This window comes from Sciurus vulgaris (genome assembly GCF_902686455.1).
Source record: "Sciurus vulgaris genome assembly, chromosome: 3".
Classification (NCBI taxonomy): Eukaryota; Metazoa; Chordata; class Mammalia; order Rodentia; family Sciuridae; genus Sciurus; species Sciurus vulgaris.
The window spans coordinates 115,756,490-115,783,650 of NC_136463.1; the positions used below are offsets into that span (position 1 = coordinate 115,756,490).

General features: G+C 35.8%; 1 protein-coding gene across 9 annotated transcripts in view; it reads left to right on the plus strand.

Moving 5' to 3' along the window:
* Positions 1 to 27,161, plus strand: part of TANK (TRAF family member associated NFKB activator) — a 136,940-nt gene that overhangs the window by 3,311 nt on the left and 106,468 nt on the right. For 2 of the 9 annotated variants that reach the window (XR_013762530.1, XR_013762531.1), the window contains exons 1-2: positions 18,440 to 22,850; positions 25,219 to 25,366. Coding sequence is in view for 7 of the 9 variants with exons in the window: in XM_079131808.1 (XP_078987934.1) it covers positions 22,807 to 22,850; positions 25,219 to 25,366 (192 nt within the window). In the remaining 2 variants the exon portion in view is untranslated. Of the gene's footprint in view, positions 1 to 7,846; positions 7,990 to 8,306; positions 8,444 to 18,439; positions 22,851 to 25,218; positions 25,367 to 27,161 lie in introns of those variants that run through there. The other 7 variants (XM_079131802.1, XM_079131809.1, XM_079131805.1 and 4 more) reach the window with 6 other exon arrangements.

Here is a 27,161-nt window from a genome sequence, read left to right on the forward strand (position 1 = left end):
TGGTTTTCTGGGGCTTGGGAGGTTATTGTTGGTTTGTTTGGTTTTGTTTGTTTGTTTCATTTTAGGTGCTCAGGATTGAACCCACAGCCTTACACAGGCTAAGCATGCATTGTACCACTCAGCTACACTCCAACCTCTATTGGATATTTTTTAATTGCAGTTTTATTTTCTCTTTGACCAAAAAGTTATTTAGAGGGCTGGGATGTAACTCAGTGATAAAGCCCTTACCAGCATGCATGAGGCCCTATGTTTGATCCCCAGTACTACAAAAAAAAAAGTAATTAGGACAGTAAAGATATTTTTTTGTATTTGTTTTTATTAGTGGCCTTTCTGAGTAGCTTTAGATTTAAAGAAAAATTAAGCTAATACTCATGAGTGTTTCCATATATCACCATAATTCCTCCAACTAGTAGCAACGTCTATTATTAACATCTGCACTAGTATGGTATAATTGTTATAATTAATCCAAAACTTTTAGTTTCATTGATTCTTTTTGCTTTATTTTATTTATCTCTGCTTTAATCTTTATCAGTTCCTTTTTCTTACTAACTTGATTTGGTGTGCTCTTCTTTTTCTTGTTCCTTAAGATATGAATTTAGGTCATTGAGGTCATATCTTACTAGGATTCACTGTATCCTATTAAGTTTTAGTATGTTGCAATTTTGTTTTCATTCATTCTAACCAAATCTAATTCCTTCTTTGACCCATTTTTAAAGACTGTGTTGTTTAATTTTCACATATTTATGAATTTTCCAGTTTTCCTTCAGTTATTGATTCAAGTTTCATTCCATTTTGGCTGGAGAAAATACTTTGTATGATTTTGACCTTTTTTCCCCTCTATCACGCTCTGCTGGGGATTTGAACCGCGGTCTTTCTGCCTGCAAAGCAAGCGCCCTACCATTCTGGCTAATTTTGACCTTTTTAAGTGTATTAAAATTAGTGACCTACACCTTTGATCTCTCTTGGAGAAGATTCATGTCCACTTGATAACAGTTTGCATTCTGCTTTAGTTTGATGGAGTGCTGTATTTATGTCTATCATATCTACTTGGGTAACAGTATTGTTCAAGTTGTTTCTTCCTTTTTTGATCTTCTGTTTTCCTATCCTTTGTTAAATGTGGCATAATGAAACTTCCAATGATTATTCTAGTATTGTCCATTTCTCCTTTCCATTCTGTCAGTGTGTGATTCATATATTTTAAGGAACTGTTGTTTGGTAAGTAGTATAATTGTTATATTTCCCTGACAAATGATCCCTTTGTTAATATATATAGTTCTTGTTGTCTCCCGAAACAGTGTTTGACTTAGAGTCTAATTTTAGGATAGCCACTCATCTCTCTTTTGGTTAATATTTGCATGGAAAAATATTTTTTCATCTTTTCACTTTCATCTCTTTGTGTCTTTGAACCCAAAGTAAGTCACTTCTAGATAGCATATATGGTTTGATCATTTGATTATGGTGTACAAATATTAAGGTTTCACAAAACATGTCATAACCCTGTGCTACAATCATCCACAGTAATCCAACTGCCTTTGCTTTTGGCAATCACATTCATCATACAAGTGAATTTGTTCATGATTATCAAAATTACAAAATGAATCAAGGTCACTTAATCAAGAATCACAAGACCAAAGAAACTCTAGCATTGCAGGTCTAGACAAGAGGTTGCAGCTGTCCAGACATGATAACATTTGCTTAATTTATTTATAAATTTGGTACAAAAAATAAAATAAGTATCTCCTTTTGACTAGAAAACAACATTAGTAATAACTTACCATTCTGTAACATAGAATCTTCCAATAGTGCCATATTTTGAGTTGCATATCCTTGCAGCTGCTTGGTGAACCTACAGGTGTTCACCTTCTTCCAAAAAAAGTCCCTTCATACTAACTGAATCATGCCTGGAAATCTGGTGACCCAGTCACCATCCCCTTAACTAGCGAAAGCTTCTGCATGCTCTTATACCATTCTGTTCCTCACTTCCTCCCGTACCAACTTCTTTTGCACTTAATTCCTTGCAGTGTACTGTTTTATTTCCTTCTCATTTTTTCTTGTGTATTTTCAAAATGTATTTGCTTTGGTGCCTGGTCACCACAGGGATTAAGATTAATGGACTAAATTTATAACAACTTAAATTGAATTGATACCAACTTAGTTTTAGTAACATTCAAAAACTCTGTCCTATATAGTTTAATCCCTTCCTTATGTGTTGTCACAAATTATGTATGTCCATTAACATAGATTTATAATTATTATTTAGGTATTTTTTTAAGTCATGTAGGAAATAAAAAGAACAAAAAATATGATCATGCTGGCATTGATATTTACCTATGTAGTTGCCTTTACTAAAGTCCTTTATCTCTTCATATAACTACATACTATTTCCTAGTGCCCCCCCCTTTTTTTTTTCAGCTTTAAGGACCCTTTTGTCATTTCTCTAGGGTAAGTCTACTAACAACAAATTCCTTCTGTTTTTGATCAGTGTCAAATGTTTTAATTTCTTCTTCATTTTTGAAGGATAATTTTGATGGATATAGAGTTCTTGGTTGACACTTTTTCTCCAGCACTTTAAATATGTCATCCCACTTTCTTCTGGTTTCCACAGTGTCAAAGAAAAATTGACTGTTAATCTTATTGAGGACCCATTGTGCATAACGTATTACTTTCATCTTGCTATTTTCACAATTCTTTCTTTTGTCTTCCTCAATGTGAATCTCTTTGAGCTGGTCCTATTTGGAGTTTTTTGAGCTCCTCAAATGTGCAGATTCAGTCTTTTAACAAACTGAAAGATTTTTATCCATTTCTCTAAAATTTTTTTCCTGTTCCTTCTCACTTCTTCAAAAATTCCATAATGCCCATGTTGGCAAACTTGATGGTGTCCCACAAGTCCACTGGATTATGTTCACTTTTCTTCATCTTTTTTTTCTACTTCTCCAATCAGATTATTTCAATTGTCCCATCGTCACATTCTCTCTTTCTTCTGCCTGCTCAGATTCTATTGTTGGACCTCTCTAATGAATTTTTCATTTGTTTGTCTCCTCTTCAGCTCCAGAATTTCCATTTTGTTTTATAATTCCTGTCTCTAATATTCTCATTTCCTTCATACATCATTTTCCTGATTTCCTTTAGTTCTTTGTCCATGGGTTTTCTTTCACTCTTAAAACATACTTATGACAACGGATTGAAAGGTTTTTCTAGTAAGTTCATTATCTGTACTTTTACCATGTGAACTTTAAAAGACATTTTAATTGATTAAAAAGGATTGCCCATTAAATTAAAAATCAATTGTATACAAAACAGTCTGTGAGTTATAGAAATTCTCTATATTAGTCAATATTGTTTGAGTTCCTCCTATAAGTCAAACTCTATTCATGTATTATTTCATTGTCTAAATACAACCTTTGAGGCAAGTATTATTATTCCCTGACAGATGAAGATACTGAGGTACAGGGTTAGTAAAGTCATATGGTTAGTAAATGACAATCCAACAAAAAAAAAAATGAGATGATTTCAATACACAAATCTTACTTATAAAGCATTGTTTTAGCCTCTCTTATTTTTGCACTTTTGGGGGCATTGACCACCCAGGCCTCTGCTTAGTGGCTGTAAGTTTCTTTAAGATCAGTGGTAATATCTATCCTAACTTCAGAAAATCCAAATGCATATCTTGGAATTTTAAGTGTAATGCATATCATAAAGGAGACACAACACAGTGAAGTAGGATCCCATTGCTGAACCTTCAGTCCTAACCTAAAAGGGGAATCAAATGAGACCTTGCATAGAACTAGACCTTTCAGCAGAGTTTCTACAGACCAGGAAAAATGTACTGGAAACATGGCAAGGCCATCTACAAACATCTGAAAAGGACAAAAGAGGAAACATTCCAGGTTTCAAAAGAAGTTCAAAATCACTAGAAAGAAGAATCTCTGATTCTAGAGATGTAGGAAGAAAGTTCATTTCAGGTTTAGAATTTGGATGTCATACAAACCTAATGGGAAAAAAATTGAGTGATTTTTAGGTAATAAAGGGACATAATAACATTAAAATGCAAGAAAAGGATGCTGGGGGTGTAGTTCAGTGGTGGAGCATTTGTCTGGCATGTGCCACCCCTTGGATTTGATCCCCAGCCTGGCAAGAGAGAGAGAGAGAGAGAGAGAGATAATATGAGAATTTGAGAACAGTTAGGAGGCCAATATAAAAATTATGAATTGATGGTAACTTGAACAAGGAGTAGCAAAGGAGACAGAGTGGTAATGGAGACCACCAATCGTGACAACAGAGATCTAAGTATGCATCAAAATGTTGCAGAAAAGTACTCTCACATGATTTACCTGATTTGGTGACTGATTTTAAATGTTGGTAATTAAGAATTTTATATCTTTGTTATAAAGGCAATATTGTCCTTTCTTTCTTCCTTTTAACATTAAAACATACAATTTTAATACTACTTGTAGTTATTTACCTTTACATTTTAAAAAACCTAAAATAATACTTCTTTGGGTTTTATAGTTAGAATGAAATTCAATCATTTCCTTATCTCCATATATAGAGAATATGAGGAAAAGAGTAAATAGTAGAATATTTTTACATTTTGACACTTCCCTCTTACCACTTGAGTTTTGTTGCTATAATCAGAAAGTTTATACCATATTACTATCAAATTATTAAATAATTATTTTTATCTTGTATCTCAATACTTATAGTATTGTAAAACCACTATGTAGTAACTGCCTGTTTCTTGTATACATGTAATTCACTACAAATTCTAGGTTCCTTTAAGGTAGAGCTGTGTCTTGGTCATCCTTCTATCGCTAACTCTTGGCACATAGCAAGCATTCACAGTAATTTGCTGAATAAATGAAGTAACTGACGTGACATTTAATATTGGATTTTTATTAGGATAGACCAAGATGTTTGACCTCTTTTCATTGAGCCATTTTCTTCTCTAATGAAATTATTACAATGGATCAAAGTATTGCTTCAGATCTCTTCTGACATATCTTGGGTTGCTATTTCTTATCTTGACCTCTTCTTCAGAAAGAAGTTGGAACATGATCTTGCCATTATTTCATTTAATGGTTAGCATTAGTTTCCTTTCCATTCCCATTTTGGGAGAATTTTTCAAGCTTTTACTCTAATCTTTGATTTAATATTATGCAGTATTGATTTGAATCCTTATGTCTAAGTAATATTCTAATTTTGCTATTTCATGCTCTGAGTCCTTAAAACCTTAACTTATCCAACTTTGTTTTTATTTTTCCCAGTATCTAGGTCCCTCCTTATTTTAGTCTAATATCTTATCTTATATTTCATCTCTTTTTTCATGGAAAACACAAAAAAGATTCTTTATATTTACCTCTGCTTCTAGTAAATCATTTTCCAAAGTGTTCACTTTCTTTGCACTTTGAAGACTCTCTTTTATGCAGCATAGTCTTTCTTTTTTTTTTTTTTTTTTTTTTTTGGTACCAGGAATTGAACCCAGGACACTTAACCACTGAGTCACATCCCCAGGCCTTTTTTGTATTTTATTTTGAGACAGGGTCTCACTGACTTACTTAGGGCCTGTAAGTTGCTGAGGCTGGCTTTGAACTCATGATCCTCCTGCCTCGACCTCCAGAGCAGCTGGGATTACAGGCATACACCACCACGCCCTGCAGCATAACTTTTTAAAAGGATATTTTGCCTCATATTTACTAATTACAAGGCTTATATTGCCCTTACTAATTGAATGTATGGATTCTCCTTGGTTCTTCTCATTAGCTATCTGATTGCCATTATTTCCTCAGCACAGATCTTGAGCTAGCAGACAAACAGACACACAGTTCACAGTGAACATTTTGGCTTGAAGCTGGTATTTATCAGCTTTGCATGTGGGTGTTAGATTGAGGTGAGATCCCTTACCCTTACTCACTAGTTATCTTACTATGAAGAGGACAACTCTTGGTTAACCAGAAACAATTATTGGTTTTTTCCTTGATAGAAAGTAGGTATGAAAAAATTAAACTTCAAGAGAGTTAAACATCTGTCTGCCAAATCCCTTTCATTATCCATGCTTGAATACAGAGCAACACATCTATCCACTCCCATTGGGATATGTTGTTATTCTCCAAATCATACCTCCAAAGTAGGTAATAGAGGTACTAGTGGGGGACACTGAGTCACAGAGATGCAAAATACTTCTTACAGGTCCTAAATAGTAATACAGTATGATTCACTGATATATACCACAATACAGGTAGACCTCTTGCTATCCTTCAGACCACCAAGTTTTATTGCTTTCAAACAACAAAGAGCATGTTCCATTCAGCTACACTATTTTTGTGCTTGATGTAAAATCCTATCAAATTCTGGCACTAAGCTTCTTGGCAAGAAGGCCATAGCTACTCGTGTGGGACCTTTCTGTGAAGTAGAAAAAAACATTCCTCTAGGAAGACCCAGGCTGAAGGGAGCAAGCCTTGGCAAGTGAACACAGCCTGCTCAAATGCACAGTAGCCGTGGTCATCAATCCTGCCTTCTGATTTCATGGTATTATGAGTGCTCACATTATTTCACTTTTTCATAGCATTGTGGATGAAGAGTACAAGACACAAACAGCTAGGTCAGATGTCATCTTATATCAAAGGTCAAACATCTTCTATTAATAGTGTCATTTCACATCCAAGATTTGACTGAGATCATTCCTGATATTCCAAATTGTAAGTGTAAATAGTGGTAAATTTCTTTGTCCTTAGATTTATATTCAGAACCCTTAAAAATATTAGTCAGTTTTAAAAATAGGTCCCAAAATATTTTTAATAAGCCTACAGTTCCCCATTTTCATCCCAACCGCTCCAATACTGATGCTACATCTTTGTTCACTAACAAGAATTATATGTACTAATGAGTGATGAAAAATAGGAATAAAATTATGTCACTCTTTTAAGGAATTATTTGTTCAATAAATGTCTGAACCCTATTCCCAGTCTTCATTAAACACTGTATGTCAACTCTAGAAAATTAAATCACCATTTTCAGAAAAGGAAAATACAACACCATTTCAACCAAAAACTCATCCATCTAAAATAATTCTACCAGCATTCATGCATGTTTCATATTTTCCCCCTCTTCTCATCGTGACAATATCATCATGGGGATAGAAAATGCAAAAATATATATATATTTAAGAAAGTTACAGATTTTCCTTTCCTTATTAAAGGCTTTGGTGCTCTCATATTTCAAAATACCTGTGCATTCAGCCTTAGATTCTGAGTATATTATTAAATTCTATAATTTCAATCAGAAATCTTCAAAAACCTTCCTCAAATATTCAAGCATGACTAGGGAATGGAATAATGAGGAAATTTTAATTCACGGGAAATCTAATAAAGTTCTACTTCCATTCACCAACCATGCAACCTTAGCAAGTGCATTTATTGAAATTTATTGAAAAGTCTTACTAGTTGAGCAAAAAAAAAAAAAAAAAAAAAAAGAGTGCATGTTTCCCAAACAAATGGATAATGCTTCTCAAACTGCTGCTCTTAACGCCCCAATCACATTCACTTGAAGATCTATTGAAAATAGGCTTCATCACCCTGGTTCCTCTGAATCACAATCTGAGGGTTAGTTGATGGAACTACACGTTGACCTTCTCGGGTGATTCTTGTGTACTCTCATTTACAGGGTGTCAGACCTGGTTACTTATTTTAATCAAAATTCTAGCAAGACCCTAAAGAGACCTTCAAACTTGACATTGGGTTCCCTTCCACGGCTGCCGTGTTTCTTGTAGAGGAGACCGGGCGGGGCTGCGCTGGGTGGCGGGGCGGGGCCGGGTGGCGAGGCGGGGTCGGGGTAGGGGGGGGCTGGCCTGGCCTGGGGAGAGGGTGCAGTGTTAATGGCTCCGCGCGCAGGCGCTGCCCTCTGAACTGGAACGGAAAACAACTTCCGGTTGCGGTCACTAGATCAGGTACCGGCGACCTGTGGCGTGAGAGAGCGTCGCGGAAACCCTGAACTGTGAGTAAAAAGTTCGTGAGCTAGTTGGTGTGTCCGGATCCGTCGAGCATGCCGACGGAGAACTTTGTGTGCGCTAAAGGGGCGCGCTGACAGTTTGGGCGCCGCAGGGAGAAAAGCCGGAGTTGCGGAGGCAACCAGTTTGCAAGAGTGGGGAGGGATTTTGTACGAGAGAAACCATGCCGATTGGTGTTCCGGAGCCGACCCGAGGGACTTTCCGGGCCCAAGACCTCGGCGCAGCAACGGCCCCAGCCTCCCAGGCTGCAGGGGAGAAACGTGGCCCCGCCCTTTGGACCGGGAGGTGGGGACGGCAGGGCATTTGGTGTCGGGATGAGCAGTGGACCAGGTCCAGAGGGTCCCCAATCCTCGGGAAAGGGACTGCCTCTCAGAAGCAAGTACGAGAGTGGTTACTCTTTTGAAGGCGTCTCAATAGGTTCCATCTGTTGTTTTTCCCAAGGTAGTTGCACAATTTCGCTCTCTGCCTTCCTGTGGGGTGTCATCATAGCCTTGTCAATGAGAAGTTGGGTAACTTGCCAAAGGGTCACGGAGAGAATGGGCGGCTGAGGCGGAAAGAGCGGAAGCAAACCCTGTCCGTAGTGGAACCCTGACGTTAGTTAGGTGAAGTCCCCACCCGGGTGAAAACTGACTAGCAAGGAGCTACAGAAGCAAAAGGCTGCACTCGTCAAAGAAGTAAAAAGAGGGACGATACCAAACCCAAGAGGAATTGTGCTGTCCTAGGTGCTCTTGATGTTATATCAAGCAAAAGTAAAGCAGCCTTTCTGTCATTTAGCTCTTGGGAGAAGTCTTTTGACAAGTTATAAGGGAAATATGGCAATAAAGGAAGTGAAGTGATGTGAAGTAGAAGAAAAAGAAAGTGATCTTCCTCCCTACCGGGGTTGGAATACACATTTAAAGGAAAGGTAGCAGAGATGCAAATTCTGTATTCTGTTGAAGAATTGTTTCGTTCCCCCCTTTGTAAGGAGTCGTGAACTCTCAAACAATACAGCCATGTCCAGAAAGTCAAACCCTTCTAAGTGCTTTTCCCAACTATATGTAATCCAAAGCCTTCCACATCTCTCATATGTGCACTTATGTTATTTCACTTTCTTATGAACGTGAGATTTTCTGTGCATACAGTTCTGTGATCTGCTGTTTCAGAGAAAAAGATGCATAGCAGAAGTCTTGGAATATGTAGCTCTCTTTATTGTAATATTAGAGTGCTGTTCCTTTGTCTAGGTGTACCATAATGTAGTTAACCGTCACTTAATATGCCCTATTCATGCATTTTCCCCATTTTTTCACAATTATTTTTCTGTTTCTCATTAAGATATAGATATATTAACCCATTGTGAAATATGTGGTGAATATTTTTAAAGACCTAAGTCTTTTGGTTTAAAATTTCCAGGATTTTTATCTCTTATAAGAAAGCCTCCCTCCTGTCTTCTATTTTGTGTGTTAATTACTTTTTAAGCCTTACTCATTTAAACAACTAAAAGTTCTTTCTATACATTGTATAATGTAGGAATTTAATTTTTTATGAATGAATAACCATTTTTCCTGAAATAATTTGTCAAAAATCAGTTCTTTACCAACTGACTAGAAATACCTCCTTAATATAGTAAATTCCCATGTATACATGTCTTTTTTTAAGATTCATCTGTTGCTTTGATCTATTTGTTGCTTCCTGTACAAATACCAGTCTGCTTTGATTATGACATTTTTTTAGTAATTCATAGGGCAAGTCCCTCTTCACTTTCTTCAAAATTGTCTTAAATATTATTGCACTCACATTCCATTAAAATAATCTTTTGGGGATTTTAGCCATTATGTTCCGTAATATTTTACAACTAGAATTAAATGAGAGTTAGTTTATCTGTCCAACATTCTAACTATTGATTTCGATAAATTCTCTTGAATTTTTAAGAAAACAATTATTTAAATATAGTAATCTTATCTCTTCCTTTGTATTTCTTTTCTTTAGAGAATTGCTACCGTCCCTAGAACAGTGATAAATAACAAGAATGATTCTGGCTATCCTTACGTTGTTTCTTAGTTTGTAGATATTTTTACTTTGTCATAATTAAATATGAGGCATACTATTAGTTTCTAACAAACTATTTTTCAAGTAATTTTCCTTTAATATTTCTGGTGTATTAGAATTTTTACGGAGAACAGATTTTGGATTATGACCAAAGTAATTTTTTGGCAGGCATGGGAGTCTGCATTGGCTAGCACTTTGAGAACAGTTTTAAATAATAGTTGTTGGGTGCTCGTTTGGTGCATATATATTTTTTTTTTTGCATTAAGACAATGTCTTTTCATTACTCCTTAAATAAATATTTTTATCAGGAATGAAAGTTGAATTTTTTAAAATGTTTTTTTTGGCATCTGTCATAACCTATCATAATGTTTTTCTTAGTGGCCCTCTTTGAATGTTGAAATAATTTTGCATGTTTTCAATTTGAACCAGCTTTACACCTGGTCCTAGTAAAATATTTAAGTATACACTGATTCCTTTTGGCAACTTTTTATTTAAAATCAGTTATTAAGTTTCATATTTTTCTGTTATCTTTGCCATGTTTTAATAATTAAGGTAATGCTGGCTTCCTAAAAAGAACTTGGAAGAGTTCCTTCTTATTTTGCTCTAAAGTAGTTTTAAGTAGCATGAGGACTCTCCTCTTTGAAGATCTGAAAGAATTCATTCATGAAGCCACCAGAGTTTGAGAGTATGTTGTTCTTAAGATATCAACAACATTTAGCAAAGTGATTCAGAACTTAAACAAAAAACTCCTTGGAGTAAATCCAAATAAATGAAAGGGTCAGACACCAGTACTGTCAAGAACAAAGCTGTTTTACTGATCCTGGTCAAAACCACACACACACACACACACACACACACACACACACACACACACACGTAACTTTTTTATTTCAAGGAGAAATGCTGTAGGTAACTGAGACTGATAAGTAAAATGCATTGCTATTCTTTTTCTCCTCTTCTCCAGTTACACTACAGAAGAAAAGGTATTGCTTCTACATGGGCAAGTTTTTCCATACTGTGAAAGAAATCAGGAGTGAATCTTAACTAGCATTCCATCAGTTTCACTTTGTTGTCACTAGCTTCCTGATTTTGCTAGGAAATTTCTTACTTGAAAAGTAATAGCTATGCTGACATTCTATTCTAGCCAGATACCACAGGGGATTTCAAAATGAGCAGGAAAGAAAATACACAGGCTCAACATGTTTTTATTTATTTAATATGAAGTGAAAATCATTAGGACAGTTCAGGATGTGTATGGGTATGCATGTATGTGGAGTGAGATGATTTCTAAAGAATACAAGCCAAACATCTAAAAGACCACCTCTATGCTCAATGAGTAGCTTATTTTTAATACATAATTAATATTGTTAAGTAATATTTGGTGGAATTTTTAACTTTTTAAAATGATGATTCCAAACACTTTTTGGTCACTTTCAAGAGTTTGAACTTAAGCAGGAAGTATAACTTAGCAATATGTATCTGTGAACTATGAAAGCTACCTCACAACACTCAAGTTTTTGTCAGGATGCAGGCAGTATGTGAATGTTTATATATTTGATTATTTTACTTTATGGTCTATTAATGTAGCAAGTAATAGCCAAGGTGACCTGACTGGGAGTTTGCCCTATAACAAAGAAAGATTACATGTTTTTAAAAATGTTATCCATTATACAAAGGTAGATGATAGCCTTTGATTAAAAAAAAAAAAAAAAACTTTATTCTTATACAGTACATGAGCTTGTTGTCCATTTTGCCTTTCTGTTTTCCAGCACTTTATAAACATAAATATTATTGTGTAATTTAACTCATTTGTGTTCAGTTATGCTGTCAAATTTGTTTCTATTTCTTATAGGGGTTGTGCTGTGGCTGCCATTTCTCCCCTGTTATCTCCTCTGCTTGCTGCCATGATTTTGAATCATGAGTAGAGGTAAAGAGGAGGTTGTTACTCAGAATAGGTAATGAAAATCTCTTTTCAACCAAGATTATGCATTATCTTCAGGAAGAGAGGTGGTCAGTTAGTATGCAAAGTTTTTTGAACCAGGTGCTGTATTTGACAGCTGTTTAAATAAATTGAAGGGGATTGGAACAGGCAATTTATGCAATCTACGCAACTAAACAATAAGCCTTTCGGACCTACATGGTACATGTGTCATGTTTTTGAATCCCTAATCTATTGTTTTATATTGTTTTGTAGATTATAATTTACCATCTTAACCATTTTTAAGTATATAGTTCAATAGTGTTAACTGTTACATTATTGTGCAAAAAAGAAAAATGATTTTTAAAGGATTGTTTTTAAAGGAAAAGAATTTGAGGAAGTAAGTAATGGTATTTGTCTCATGGGACAATATCCTGGACAGTAAGCTGACTTTTCTTCCTCAGAGATAAACTCTCCATAATGGTACTTATCAATAGTGAGTAATGAAAGTAAACAGTTTGATTATGAGGAAACTGCAATATTTTTACTTACCTCCAGTATTTTTTCCTGTATAAGAAAGAATAGCCTACTGAAAATTGTTAACAATGAAAACAAAGTCTGTCTTTTTAGACATTAAGAAAATACCTTAAGTTGAGTGAACTAAGAAAACTAATGTGAGTTCCATTTAAATGGTTATTTAGTAAGTTGAAAGTATGAGTTCTTGAATTGTTTCCAGTAGGATGATAGGAAAATTGTTCTATTGAGAAGCAGAACAAATATAGTTGGGTAATTGTGCTGTGGAGTGTTACTGATGTAAGGACAAAAATCAAGACTTAGGTCCTTCCAAGTTAAAGGTTGTATTTTTAAATTACTAGAAGAAATTTTACTGGAATCATGTTATATAACTCTCCTGAAAGTGGGATATAATCATAAATAAATATTAGGGGTGACAGTTCTCTTCCATTTTCTTTCTTCAAGTAAGAAAAAACACACTTATGTTTTCAAATTTCTTTAAAGGTCTGTCTTAACCATCCAAGATAAAGGATGTATTATTTATGTACATGTACTATGTTATTGACTAATTCTCTGCTTTTTGTCCCTGATGATTTGGATAAGTGAAAAGGCAAACATATAGTTAAGAAAAAATATGTTTCTTTCATTCATTTGCCTTTTCCTTTGCTAATGTGCCAACTTTTCTGGTACAGAATATGAATTTTTATTATTATCATACCCCAAGAGGCTGGGAAAGGCTGATGCCTTTCTTTTCTGAGACAGAGTGGAGAGGGTAGCAATTATTCAAGGTGATTTCCTTTCCCCATCCTGAAACTACTTTAGATTTGAGTTGGCCTCTCACCACAAGTGTGAACCCTAACAGAACATTGACCCAGAAGTAGAATTGGCTTAGCAGTGGGGAAAACCCAGCAGAGGGGCCTTTCCCACCTCCCAAATCACCCCTACTTATCTCTCAGCCCACCAAAAAAAAAAAAAAAAAAAAAATAGACTTTCTTAAAGAATTACAAATCATACTGGGGTAGAGATGGTAGAAACCTTTCTTTAAAGCCTGTGGCTTTCTTCTGGCTCCCAATACATGTAACTGATCAAAGTTCAACTGTTCTGGTTGAAATGGGCGATTAGAGGTGGAACATTGTTTGGCTTCAATACCTCCAGTCTTGATGGAGCTCCTGAAGCAACACTGCTTACCCTTGATTATTACTTTCTTTACCTAGGATTGGTTGACTGTCATTTTGCAGGTTAATACTGACTTAAAAGGCAACAGAGTGAGCTAATAGCTCCTCTTGTAGAGCACTTGTGAAGCGTTTGCAGGGACCCGGATTCGGATCCCCGGCACCTTGGAAAAGAACAGAAAAATAAATAAATAAATAAAGGCAACAGAACTTAAGACACTGGGTCTATGAAATAAGAACAGTCCATTTTAAAAAGCAGGAAAGATTGGGAAAGTTAAGAGTACGAATTTAGATGATTCAGTGTCCATATAATAGGAATACCAGAAAGGGATGCAAAAATAAGAAGTGTGTGTGTGTGTTTCAAGAAAATTCTCAAGAACTGAAGGATGACTTTTCATATTGAAAGGACCCACCAAACACCCATTGCAATGAATCTAAATTTCAGAATATTCTGGGGAAAGGCAGGAAGTAGGTAGGAACCCATTAGTTTCCAAAGGGGGAAAGATAGTGCAGTATCAGGAATCAAGATGGGTCTGGCTTCACCAAAAACAAATGGAAGCTAGAAAATAGCATAGCAAAGCCTTCAAAATTCTGAGGAAAAATTAATTCCAACCTAGAACTCTTTCTCTGGTCAAACTGTCAGATCTGAAGGTAAAGATTTTCAATTATGCAAAGTTTCAAAATTTTTACTTCTCTAACACTCTATCTCAGGAAGCTGCTGAAGATTTGGGCCATCAAGTGAAAATGGAAAACAAGAAGAATTAGGATACTGAAAATGAAGGATTTGATTAGAGATAGATGGGCAAAGGAAATTCCCAAATACAAAATGAAAGTAAGTCCCAAGATTAGAGGACTTTCCATCAGACTTAGAGAGCAACTAATCTAGGTTAATCAGAAAACTCAAGGAGAGATTCATCAAAGATGAAATTGATAGGAATGTCTGAAGTGTCTTAATATACTGAGGAGTTTTACTACTGATAATAGGAAGTAAAGCAAATTAAAAATTTGGTGGGGGATAGTTTTCAGGAAGGGAAAAGCAGTCATAGGCTTATATGGCTCAGCTGTAAGCATTACGTAGTAATAAACAAGTACAGTAAAAGCCAGATGTTAATCAAAATGGGATATAGCTATTGGAAGAATGAGGAGAGTAGGAAGGAGTAGGTGTTGTGAGACAACTGAATTCTTATTTTGCATGGTAGAAAGACAAAACTGAAAAATCATTGGTGAGAATGCTACATATTATTTAGAGATACGAAGATAAATTCAAAAAAGAATCAGCCAAAAAATTGTTGCTAAAGTGAAGCAGGAAATGGGGAGGGGAAAACAGTGCTATTGTTTTTCTTAAGTCTTGAAGAGCTATTTGTCTCATTAAGATATAACTATTTGTAGCATCGGTAAAAATAAAAACTAAATTAGGCCCTATGTGCATGTATGATTATACTAATGGTGTAATTCTACATCACATACAATCAGAAGGATGAAAAGTTATACTGTTTTTGTATATGTCAAAATCCATTCTACTGTCATGTATAACTAATTACAACAAATTTTTTAATAAGAAACTAAATTGGGGCAAGATCTAAAGATTGTGATTTCACATCAGAGGGACCTGGATTTATCCCGTTTTTCCATTTTCTAATTCTAGAACCTTAGGCAACTTATTCACCCTTTTGAAGCTGTTTCCTCATCTGTAAAAGGAAGACCAAGTATGCTTCCACAGAGGGAAGATTAAATATGAGGTGGTTTATGTAAAGCACCTGGCAAATAGGCGTCACTTCCTACTCTTCCCCTTCCTGTTTCCCATGAGGAAGTAAGGAACCACTCTCTTCATTGTTGGGATACTTGCTGTTCAAACAAAAGATTTAAATTGTCCTGGTCAATGACCTTGTGCCTCTTCAAATTGAGGGCATGTCAATGAGATCTATGACCTCTCTCAGTTCTATATTAGTTTGAGAATTTAAATGGAATTGGGATGATTAATTATTGATAAGGGGAACTTCATTGCTGCTTAGGAGAAAGACTGTGGTCACACTCAAACTCTTCCACTAGACTGTCATTATTAGTGAAGAAAAAAATTTTCTATACACTGATGAGTTATGGGAATTTCATGGAAACAAAATAAAGTGCTGTTGTTCTGGGCCATCTGCCAAAATACCAAAATACTTTTTTTTTTTTTTTTAAAGAGAAGGTCTACCTTAGCAACTGCTATTTTATTTCCATAGTCTATCCTGATCTTCTGGAACAATTCAAAAACCAAATCACTGTGAAAAAAGCCATTTTATGAAAGCCTGATTTCCTGTGTTGGTACATGTTTCTGTAGTATTACAGAACTTTCCCAGCTATGTTTACATCCCCGCTTCCAACCTTTGGCACTGATTTTAAATGTCTCATAAATCCCCACACATAAAATTTTTTATCCAAAAAGTTGGAGACAGGATTTGCTGATCTAGTTTTTAAAACCACCCCAGGTGATTCCAATGTACTGACCAGTTGGGAAGCAATATCCTATAGCATGATTCTACTCCAAAAATTCTAAACCAGAGTTGATGAACTGAAGTCCATGGAAAGGATAAATGACTTGTTTACTTTCACCATAGCATCTCTAAACTGGACATGTATTCTGCATGCAGCTGATTTTACTTTTGGTTGACTAGGTTTTTTTAAATTAGACTTGAGGACTGGAGATATAGCTCATTTGGTAGGGTGCTTGCCTCACCTGTACATGGCCCTGGGTTTTTATTCCCCAGCACCACCAAAAAAAATAAATAAGACTGTAATCTGCAAGTTGTCTTAAAGAAATTAATGCATTTTACACAAAATGTAGTTTAGCTAAAAATTAAGTTTTCAGTATTTATTTTATAGCATCTTTTTAGATTTTTTCCCCCAGAGACAAAGGGAATAAAACAGCATATCAAAAATTTTAACTCTTGCATCCCCACAGTAGGATGGCATAGCAAATGTTAGAATTTATTAGATTCGAGTGTTCACATTTAAGAAACACTGGCATGGCCCTACAAAGGGTGAAAAGTCGGGTATTTCTGGCACAGACAGATATTTAAAAGGTTGTTTGTCAGGCTACCAGGGATTTGGGGTCTTGTCTTCAGGAATATTCAACAGAGCGAGGGAGTATATTGCACAGTATTAAAATATTGGATCTAGTTTTAATATAAAATTATGCTTTTAAAGTCACATCTTAAACATCCTGGGACTGATCGGAAGTAGAGATCTAGAAATCTCTGCAACCGTATTTATTGTTTCATTTGAGTTCTCACAATTACATCTAACGAAACAAGTTGTGACTTGCAAACATTTGTCCAGCAGCCTCTAAGGTGTCCTCAGGGAAATTAAAAGCAGAGGTATGAAGATCTGTGCCATTGGTCAAGAGCAGGGAGTACATACAGCTTTATAATTATGAGGCTTTTGCCTGGTCCTGTTTATCAGTGGTAATATTCTTGACCGCTCAGTAATTTATAACTGTACTTTAAAGAGAAAATAGGCTTTTTTGAAAAAAGATCCTCTATCTACTGATACATCAGTTTTTATAGAAGAACTGTCTTCTTTCAGATTCTGTCCCTTCATGATATTGTTTCTTTGTTGTTGTTTTTATTTTTACAGACTGCATTTCGATTCATTGTACACAAATGGGGTACAAATTTTCATTTCTATGGTTATACACAATGTAGATTCACACCTTTTGTATAATCATACATGTACATAGGGTAATGATGTCTGTTTCAGTTCATGATATTGTTTTGATACAGTAAATGACTCAGGAATGCTGGAGAGTCAGCTAATCTGCTAACTTAAAAGATTTTAACTACCGTTTCAAAAAAAGCTTTGCCTTTTATTAATCTTGTGCAGTCTGTGCATCTCTTCCATTATTTTCTTGTGTTTGGGGGCACTTTTCTAAGAAAAAAAAATGTTTTTTTTAACTTTTCTGGTCAAGACCAGAAGATAGATACAAATGCTACTACTCTTGAAAAATCAGTAGTGTCATAAAGTTGGTAGTGTAGAAGAGAGACTTAAGAAAAAACATAATCACCCTGATGTGACCTACTTTTCAAGTTATTTAGCAGTGTATAAAGCACAGACCAGACTGTTAGATAACATTCCTACCTATTTGATTAATTAGAGAAAAAGGAAAAAACTGTGACTGTTTGTCTCTTTCTCAGTGTTTTAGTCAGCTTTTTCCCTGCTGTAACTAAATGACCTGACCAGCACAGCTGTATAGGAGGAAAAATTTATTTGGGGGTTCATGGTTTCAGAGGTCTCAATCCACAGACTGCAGACTCCATTTCTTAGGTCTCAAAGTAAAGCAGAACATTATGGCAAAGAGTGTGGCAAAAGGAAACAGTTCACATGATGATCAGAAAGTAGACAGAGACACACTCCACTCTCCAGATACAAAATATATACCCCATAGTCACACCCCCAATGAGCCACTTCCTGTAGCCACACCCCACCTACCTCCAGTTACCACCCAGTTAATCCCATCAGGAATTGATTCCCTGATTAGGTTAAGGATATAGTCCGATCATTTCTCCACCCAACCTTCTTGCATTGTCTCACATGAACTTTTGGGAGATACCTCACATCCAAACCATAACATCCAGGGAGAAAAACAGTGCTACTGTATGTTTAGCACTGAACCAGCCAAGATAAAGATCTTCTCTTTTAGAACACCGTTTTGTGGGTTTCTAAAAGAAAACAGAACTTTTTTGGATTTTGTTTTGTGTGTGTGTGTGTGTGTGTGTGTGTGTGTGTGTGTGTGTTTTATATATATATATATATATATATATATAAATCAATTCAAACTATAAGATGTCCATAGCTGATCAGGCAGCTCCACAAAAATCAAGAACCCATGCTTCTTCATTCTTGTTGTTCCATCATATCTGAAATGTTGCCCTCACTAGGGTAATACAGGTGGTTTACCACTACAATATTCCATCCGGCTGAGAAATTAAAAAGGCGAAAGAGAGAGCTTGTTTAGGAAGTTACATCCATTTGCCAATTTGAGCATATAACCATCTGACCATACCAACTAAAAATAATTAGTACTTGTACATTAAAGAGCAAAGGGAGGACTAGGGATGCAGCTCAGTGGTATAGCACTTGCCTAGCATGAGCAAGATCTTGGGTTCAATCGCCAGCACTGCCAGAATTTTTTAAATTTAATTTTTTAAAAAAGAGCCAAGGAGAATGAATATTGTAGAACAAATACCATATTATTCATACCTGGTTTCTTTAATCTTTATAGCTCTACAGACTATGAAATGACTGATATGAAAACTGATGCTCAGTGAAGCTAAGTAAATGGCTAGAAAATTACAGATCTGGGATCTGAATTTAAAGCCGTTACTTTTTTCATCATACCTACTAAAGTACCTACTACCCTTTGGGGGCTCATACCCATCTCACAATGCAAAATGCTTTAATCCCTCTCCAGGAGCTCACATGTTCTTAATAGTTCCAACATTGCTCAAAAGTCCAAACTCTCCTGCAAGACTCAAGGAAAACTCTTAGCTGCGAGCCCTTGTAAAAGTCAAAAGCAGTTACATACATCCAGTATAAAATGACACAGAGTAAATATTCCCATTCTAAAAAGAAAGAATAAGATCATAGAGGGAATGGGACCAAAACAAGACAGAAAGCTAGTAGGGAAAACATTATGTTCTGTAGATCCACATCTGTCATCTGGGGCACATAGTGATGAGATGTGGGACCCAAAGGACCCTATGACCTTGGTTGCCAGCCACATGGCATCTTTTTTGGGCTGGCTCTGCTTGCTGCCTGCAGCTTTCCTGGCAATTGTTCCTGGCATCTCTAACTTCTTGGGATCTCCATTACATCTTCAGTTTCACATGTCACCCTCCCAGAGACTGCCCACAGGGATTCTGGCCCTGCTATACATTGTCTATTCTTGCGGGCCTTCCCCTGAAATCTCAGTGGAAGCCTCCATGACTCCCTGACCCCCGCATTTTTTCATTCCTGCTCAACCAGCACCACGTAGATGACACCAAGATCTGCTACCAGTAGGAGCAGTAACAGGGACCATTTGGAACATAGGGCTGCAGTGACCTCTAAGTGCCTGGGAAACTAAGCATTAAATCCCAAGGAAACAATTTCTTAACCCTGTGGGAGCAGGGTGCCCATGTGCTATCTTCAAAGGCTTTCAAACGAGTTTTCACTTTTATACCCTTGAACTTTTAGTGAGTGAGGTCTTGGTGATTCCTGAAGTGCCCTCAAGTCATCTTTTCTATTGTCTCTGTACAAAGTATGTGGTTCTTCTTTAATGGCACTAATTTCTTCAACAGCTACACTTTTCTGGCCCCAGTTTTAAATGTGCTCCTTTTCAGGCCATCTGCAAGTTTTTCAAGACTTTCTACTCTGCTTTTTGTTCCCAATTCTTACAGGAAGTGGCTTGTTGCTTAGGGATTTTCTTGATGCTTCCCCCGAGCAGCCACTCACTTAGCTGGAAACCTGGAATGGGAATCTGCTGCCCTCCGTTTTGCTTTCTTGCTGAAACCACTTGGTCTCTGGGTGGAAACAGAAGTAGTGATTGCTAGAGGGGAAAAGATGAGTGGGTGAATGAGCATCCAGGCTTCAGGAGAATTGCAGGGGGTGAGCCAGGGAGCTAGGGAAGGAGGTACACCCATCTAACCCAGCAACCTTCTAGAATATCAAGAGTGTCTTAATCTTTTTCTCATGTAGTAAAAGGAAACCAAATCAAACCAAGAGATGAAGTAAAATTCTAAATAGAGTGTTTCCAAGAGATTGTTCTAACTTCAGCTTCCTGGGGTTGGGGAAAGGGACTAGCCATGAGATTTGGATTTGAGCATGTGTATTGTCCATAAAAATTTGCCCTGGAGCCTGGCAAATTTTGCAGAAGACATACCAAAATGTAATTGAAATGTAACTGCTTCCATTTTGAAATTAATTTTATACTAACGAATGCTTTAAGAAAAAATGAACAAGTGGCTTAAAGATTAGGGTGTTAATATTTGAAATCTGGCTAATTAAATTAGCTGGGTCCCAGAGACTCCTTTTTTTTCTGTTCAGTGTCATTGATCTAACACCTGATTCTGTTTTTTTTTTTTTTTTTTAATTTTTGAAATGGAAATTAAGTCTATCATTTATTTATTTGTATCAACTGAAACTTATTTCCTCAGTATATATTCTTATTTCAGGAAATAGTATGCATCCATGTGGAATTTACTCAGCAGCTCCTCTTAGTGACATTTGTGTGATCTAATTCAAGGACCTGAAGTGAAGACTACACATGATTTGCTTGCATATGATGCGGCTATATTTAATGCAGCATTTACATTTTTAAAAAGAATGCACCTTCTTGATGGAACAGACATGCATTTTTAACTCACAGACTTAAGAAGTGTAGAACAAGGCAATTCCTTAAAAATCAAGTCCAAACATCTTTTTTTATACTGGAGAGAAAGAAACATGGGTCACAAAATATTTAGTGGACTTTAACTAAGGGTCAATCAGTAATAGAATAATAGAATAGAATAATAGTAATAGAATAGATGGAGTCCCAATCTTTAATTTGTCCCATATTTTAAAACCCAGGTATGATTTATATGTTCTTTGCCATGACACGTGTGGTTTTTTTTTTTTTTTTTTCTTTGCGGTATTGGGGATCGAACTCAGGGCCTTGTGCTTGCAAGGCAAGCACTCTACCAGCTGAGCTATCTCCCCAGCCCATGTGTAGCTTTTTAAAAAATATTTTTAGTTGTAGATGGACACATTACCTTTATTTATTTATTTTTTTCTGTGGTTATGAGGATAGAACTCAGTGCCTCACACCTGCCATGTCAGTGCTCTACCACTGAGCTATAACCCCAGCCTCATTTGTAGCTTTTTAAGATGATAGATCATCTAGCCACTTCAAACCTCTAATTTCTATATTAGCCTATTTTGGTATATTGTAGTCCCTATGAATACCTGTAGTTCTGTTTTCTTCCCCTCCTTGCATACTTATTTTTAATCTCTTTTATTTTTTCTAAATGACCTTACTTTTTTTTGAATGAGAAAGTAAATAAATTACTCAAAATGACACTTTGTATTACTGCTAATTGCTTGTTTCCATAGTGTCTATGACTAGGCAGAAGTTCCAACCATGTTAATTATCTTAACAGTATTTTGTCGTTTTCATTTATCAGAGGTAGCAGTGAGAACCATCTTCCCAAGTGAAATGACCAAAGAATTATTATTCCTTCAGTTCTTCAGAAAGTAATGATACTGTGATACCTATAATAAAAGACTTGAAATTCTCTTTTTTATTAAGTCTGATACACAAGTTAGAAACACATTTAAATGAAAGACTTTGCTGTGATTGAAATATTACTTTTAGCTATGTCTTTAAAATAGCATTGAGCATTGTAGGGGCTGAGGTTGTAGCTCAGTGGTAGAGCATGTACTTAGCATATGCAGGGCCCTGGGTACAATCTCCAGCATCACAAATAAAGAGAAAAAAGTTTTTGATTTATGGTCAGTCAGGTTTTGACAAGAGTGCCAAGATCATTCAGACGGAAAAGAATAACCCTTTGAACAAAGAGTGCTGGATCACCTGGATAGCCTCCTACAGAGGAATGAATCTGCTACCTCATTCATATGCAAAATTAATTTGATGTGAATCTAAGACCTAATATAAATATCAAGATTATGAAACTCTTAAAGGAAACTTATGTGAAAATCTACATGACCTTGGATTAGGTAACATTTCCTTAGAAATGGCAACAAAAAACCACAAGCAACCAAAGAAAAATATAGGTAACTTGAACTTCATCAAAATTTAAAATGTTGTTAAAGAACAATATCAAGAAAGTTAAAAGAGCTTTGTCCAGCAGTGAAGAATTTGCCATGAGAACATGCCTTTCACAGAAGATCTCCTTTTTCCCTATCCAGAAGAAACAAAAAGGAAATAAAAGAAATATCTGGTGCCAAGCCCCCTGTGAAATGCCCAGTATGCTATAAAATCACCAGTCTTTTTAGCCATGTGCAAATGGTAGTTTTGTGTGTTGATTGTTCCACTGACCTCTACCAACCTGCAACAGAGCTTACAGAAGGATGTTCCTTCAGTAGGAAGCAGCACTAAAAGCACCCTGAATCAAGATGGGAAACCATCCCAATGAACACATTTGGATATTTTTTAAAAAATGAAAGAGGACTGGAGATCAGTGGAAGATCACTTGCCTAAGATGTGAGTCGCTGAATTTGAATTATTTGATCCCCAGTACCACCAAAAAGTAAAATAAAATAAAGAAAATGAAAAAAAAAAAATACATCCTCAAAGTGGGATAAAATACTTGTAGGTTATATCAGATAAGAACCTAGTTTTTAGAATATATAAAGAACTTTTACACCTTAATAAAAAGACAACTTGGTATAAAAAATGGATAGAGGATTTGAATAGACATTTCTCAAAGATATATAAATTACCGACTAGCACATGGAAAGATGCTTGATATCATTAGTCATTAGGGAAACGTAAATCAAAACCACAATTTGGTACTGCTTCACACCCACTAGGACAGCTATGATTTTAAAAATGGACTATAAGAAGTGTTGGCGAGGATGTGGAGAAATTGGAACTGTTGTGCATTGCTAGTGGATATGTAAAATGGTATAGCTACTATGGAAACAGTTTGGCAGTCCCTCAAAAAGTTAAACATAGAATTACCATCTGACCCAGTAGTTCTACTCCTAGGCATGTATCTGAGAGAATTAAAAACATATGTTCACACAAAAATGTGTACACAAATGTTCATAGTAACTTTATTTATAATAGCCAAGAAGAAAAAGCAACTCAAATGTCCATCAACTGAGGAATGGAAAAACAAAATGTTGTATATCCATACAATGGAATATTATTCAGCCACATAAAGGAATGAATGCTGTTACGTGCTACAATATGAATAAGCCTCAGAAATAATATCTTGTGTGAAAGGAGCCATACGTAAAGGCCATATATTATATGATTCCATCTATATGAAATGTTAAAAAGAGGCAAATCCATAGAGAGAAAAACAGATTAGTCGTTGCTAGGAGATGGGAGGAGATGAGGAGAATTGGTACAAACTTTTGATAAGTTCAGAGTTTCTTTTTGGGGTGATGAAAATTCTGAAATTAGATAATGGTGATAATTGTACAATGTGGTAGGCGAAACCCGGGGCCCAGGGTTACGCCACGTGCATCTAAAGATGGTGACTGGCAGAGAGCAAACGGCATCCTGATTTTGCCTGGAGAGAGGCAGGAAGCATTTACAATTGGCTGTATGATAATCAGTTCAGCCGCCTAGCGCGTGGACAGATATACTTTACATGTATGCTTGAGCGAGTGATCGCTTGACCTTTAACAGGATTGGATGGACATATCTGGTTACAATTGCTTATGCATGAGACTGCTTATATATTGAAGGTGTTATTTGAATAAAGGGAAGCTGCTTCATGAACCTCTGAAGTGTACGTGTCTTTCGTCCAGCTGGTTGGGTCGTAAGAGAAGCGGCTGCAGAGCCGCTTGGAGCAACCCAGCTAGAAGCAGCGGTTTTCCATAAGAGCGGTGCGAGCCGCTTGCAGCAAGCCGGGCAAAGAAGCGGCAGTTCTCCATAGTACAACATAGTGAAGATATTTAAAAGTACTGAAATGCTTGCTTGAAAATTGTGGGGTTTATTTTATCTGAATTATATCTTAAATGAAAATGCTGAAATTTTAAAAAAACATTGTGTGCCTAAATATGAAATGAAAAATGTGACAGATTAGAGGCTGAGTACAAAATATTTCCCAAAAGACAAAGTAATTTGCTACCCTCCATACCAGTAGAGTACGACTGGACAGGAAGAATCAGTCAGTAGGCAGCTTTCTGCACAGAGCCAAGGAATGTGGTTAGAGATATTATGCAAACTGAGATGATAAAACCAAATTACCTCCTTTGAGCAAATCACCTGTGTTCAGAAACAGCAGGGAAGTTGGAAAACTAATAGGTAATGGAGGTAGGACAGAAGAGAAGTGATTTTTATTTTTTAATGTACAATCCAACAGCAGCTCTCCCTAGATTTTGTGCTAAAATAAGAGCATTTTCACACATTTTAATTGCTCTGTGATAACAACAGTATGAACTCCATCCACAAACATTTATTATCTATTTAATTTTGCTCTAATTTCAGTGTAGCAAGAATTCACCTTGTAAGTGGGAGTAACTGTCCATTTAGTGAAAAGAAATCCCTTCCTGTACTGCTTATCCTGTTGTATATTTCTATAGTAAAGTAGTAATAAAAAACATACCCTTTTTATCTCTATATATTTAGGTTGCATTTGTAGATTATTCTCAAAGTAGCATTTTTATGAACTAGAACCTCACTTTCTGAACTGTAGCATTATTAGATAATATTTAAAACTTCCTTATTTCCTTATTAAAGATTCCTTATTTCTGGTCAGGATTTTAGATGAAATTTCATGGTTTTTATAAACCTTGGTTTATGTTAAACCAGGAAAGACTGTTTTTAAGATACATTTCTAAAATGAGATTTGTGTAACTTAGTGACTATCTAAATTATTCCGATTATTTTCCAGACCTGCCATTTATTCCATCCTTTATAGTGATGCTACAGGACAAGAGGGAATGGATAAAAACATTGGCGAACAACTCAATAAAGCATATGAAGCCTTCCGACAGGCATGCATGGATAGAGATTCTGCAGTAAAGGAACTACAGCAAAAGGTGTGTGGTTCTTGTTTTGAAATTCGTTGTTAATCCCAGTAAATGAAATTTGAGAGCCTTTTGTACCTGAAAAATATTATATTGATAGAAACTGGAAAACTGTAATTACTGAAATACAGGGATGTATTAATTGATTAAATTATCTGTTTGTTTCATATACCTGTTTGTTATCTTTTTAAAAAATTATTATAACCTGTGATAAGAATTGATTTGATGGGCTTTGTATTAAGATGATTGTGTTCAGGAAAGATAAAGAATGGTTTGTTTCCACATACAATTTTTAAATACCAGTGCTTACTTTGTATATAAGGAATAAATTAATGTAAAAACAATTTTATGACAGATTAGAAGTTAAAAGTAACACTGTCTCTCAGCTAGTTTTGTTTTTTGGTTTTGTCTTTTACCTTCTTGTTTGGATGACAGGAAGATTGCAAATCTTAAAATATCCCGGAACTTAATGTGTTAGTCATTTATAATAGTCTTCCATTCTTTATGACAGTTAAAATAGACTATTTCAGTGGAATCTTTACTGTTTTACTATAAGTTTCAGGCTTTAAATTATTGCTGTACATACAACTTTTCTGTTTAGTACTTTCAGTGTCAGAAGAAAGTAATTTGGAAGACAAAAATCATTTAACCTAGTAGTTCCTAAGCACATGTCTATCACTGATCCATGAGGAGGGTTTTCACTGATCTGTAGCAAAATGAGAGAAGTAAGGATAATGTAATGAACTTCTTAAAATACTAAATTTATTCCATTTAAAATTCTGTCCTCTAATCTGACATTATGTTCCATATTTCTGCCTTATTAAAGATCAGAATTTTGTAAACATGCACTTGTGAAGTGATGATGAGAGGGTCATTTCCTTGGTTAGTGTCTTTATTTGGTTGTATTTCAGAGGTCCCCAGTTCTATCCACATGTTTTGTAATTCACTAGAACTCACAGGTCACAGCATACAGTCACACTCATAGCTAAGATCTACTATGGTGTCATGGTAAAGATACATACCCAGATCATTCATGGAAAAAGACATCAGGAAGAGTCTAAAAGAAGCCATGTTCCATCTTTCTGTGCACTTTCCTTCCAGTTTCACAAATTCTGTCACATTTGTAAAACATAAGGAACTTCATTTGAGATTCAGAGTTTAGGGGGTTTTGTTTTGTTTTGTTTTGTTTTTTATTTGAGGGCCGGTCACATAGATTTCCTGTATCAACCAAAATCCCAAATTCAAAAGGAAAGTATGTGTTCACCACAAATTTCATTGTGCAGTTGAATTAGGCTGGCATAATAGTCACAAACTTATCACTTAGCAAATGTTTTCAGAATTCAGGTTCTCAATGCCATTCAAGGGCCAGCCTTACAAAATAATACCTTTTTGAAGATAACATCCTGAAGATGAGCATGGTAGTAATCCCAGCTACTCAGGAAGCTGAGACAGGAAGATTGCAAGTTTAAGGCCAACTTGAGCAATTTAGCAAAACTCTGTCTCAAAATAAAATTAATAAGAGTATGAGAAATAGTTAAGTGGTAGAGCATTTGCAAAGTCCTGTGTTCAATTTCTAGTTCTGCCAAAAAAAAGTGGGGAGGACAACATCAATCCTGCCATGTTAAATGATGCAAACACTGGCTGTTGAAAGTAGGTACTCTTACATTGGTTCCCTCGTGTTAAAAAACAAAAAAGAAGAAGAAGAAGAGAAAAAAAGGATTTTTACTAGCCTACAACATTTGGAAGTCTAAGAAATATACTATTTCTTACTTGTTTCATAATTATAGTATAAAACTACACAGTTACC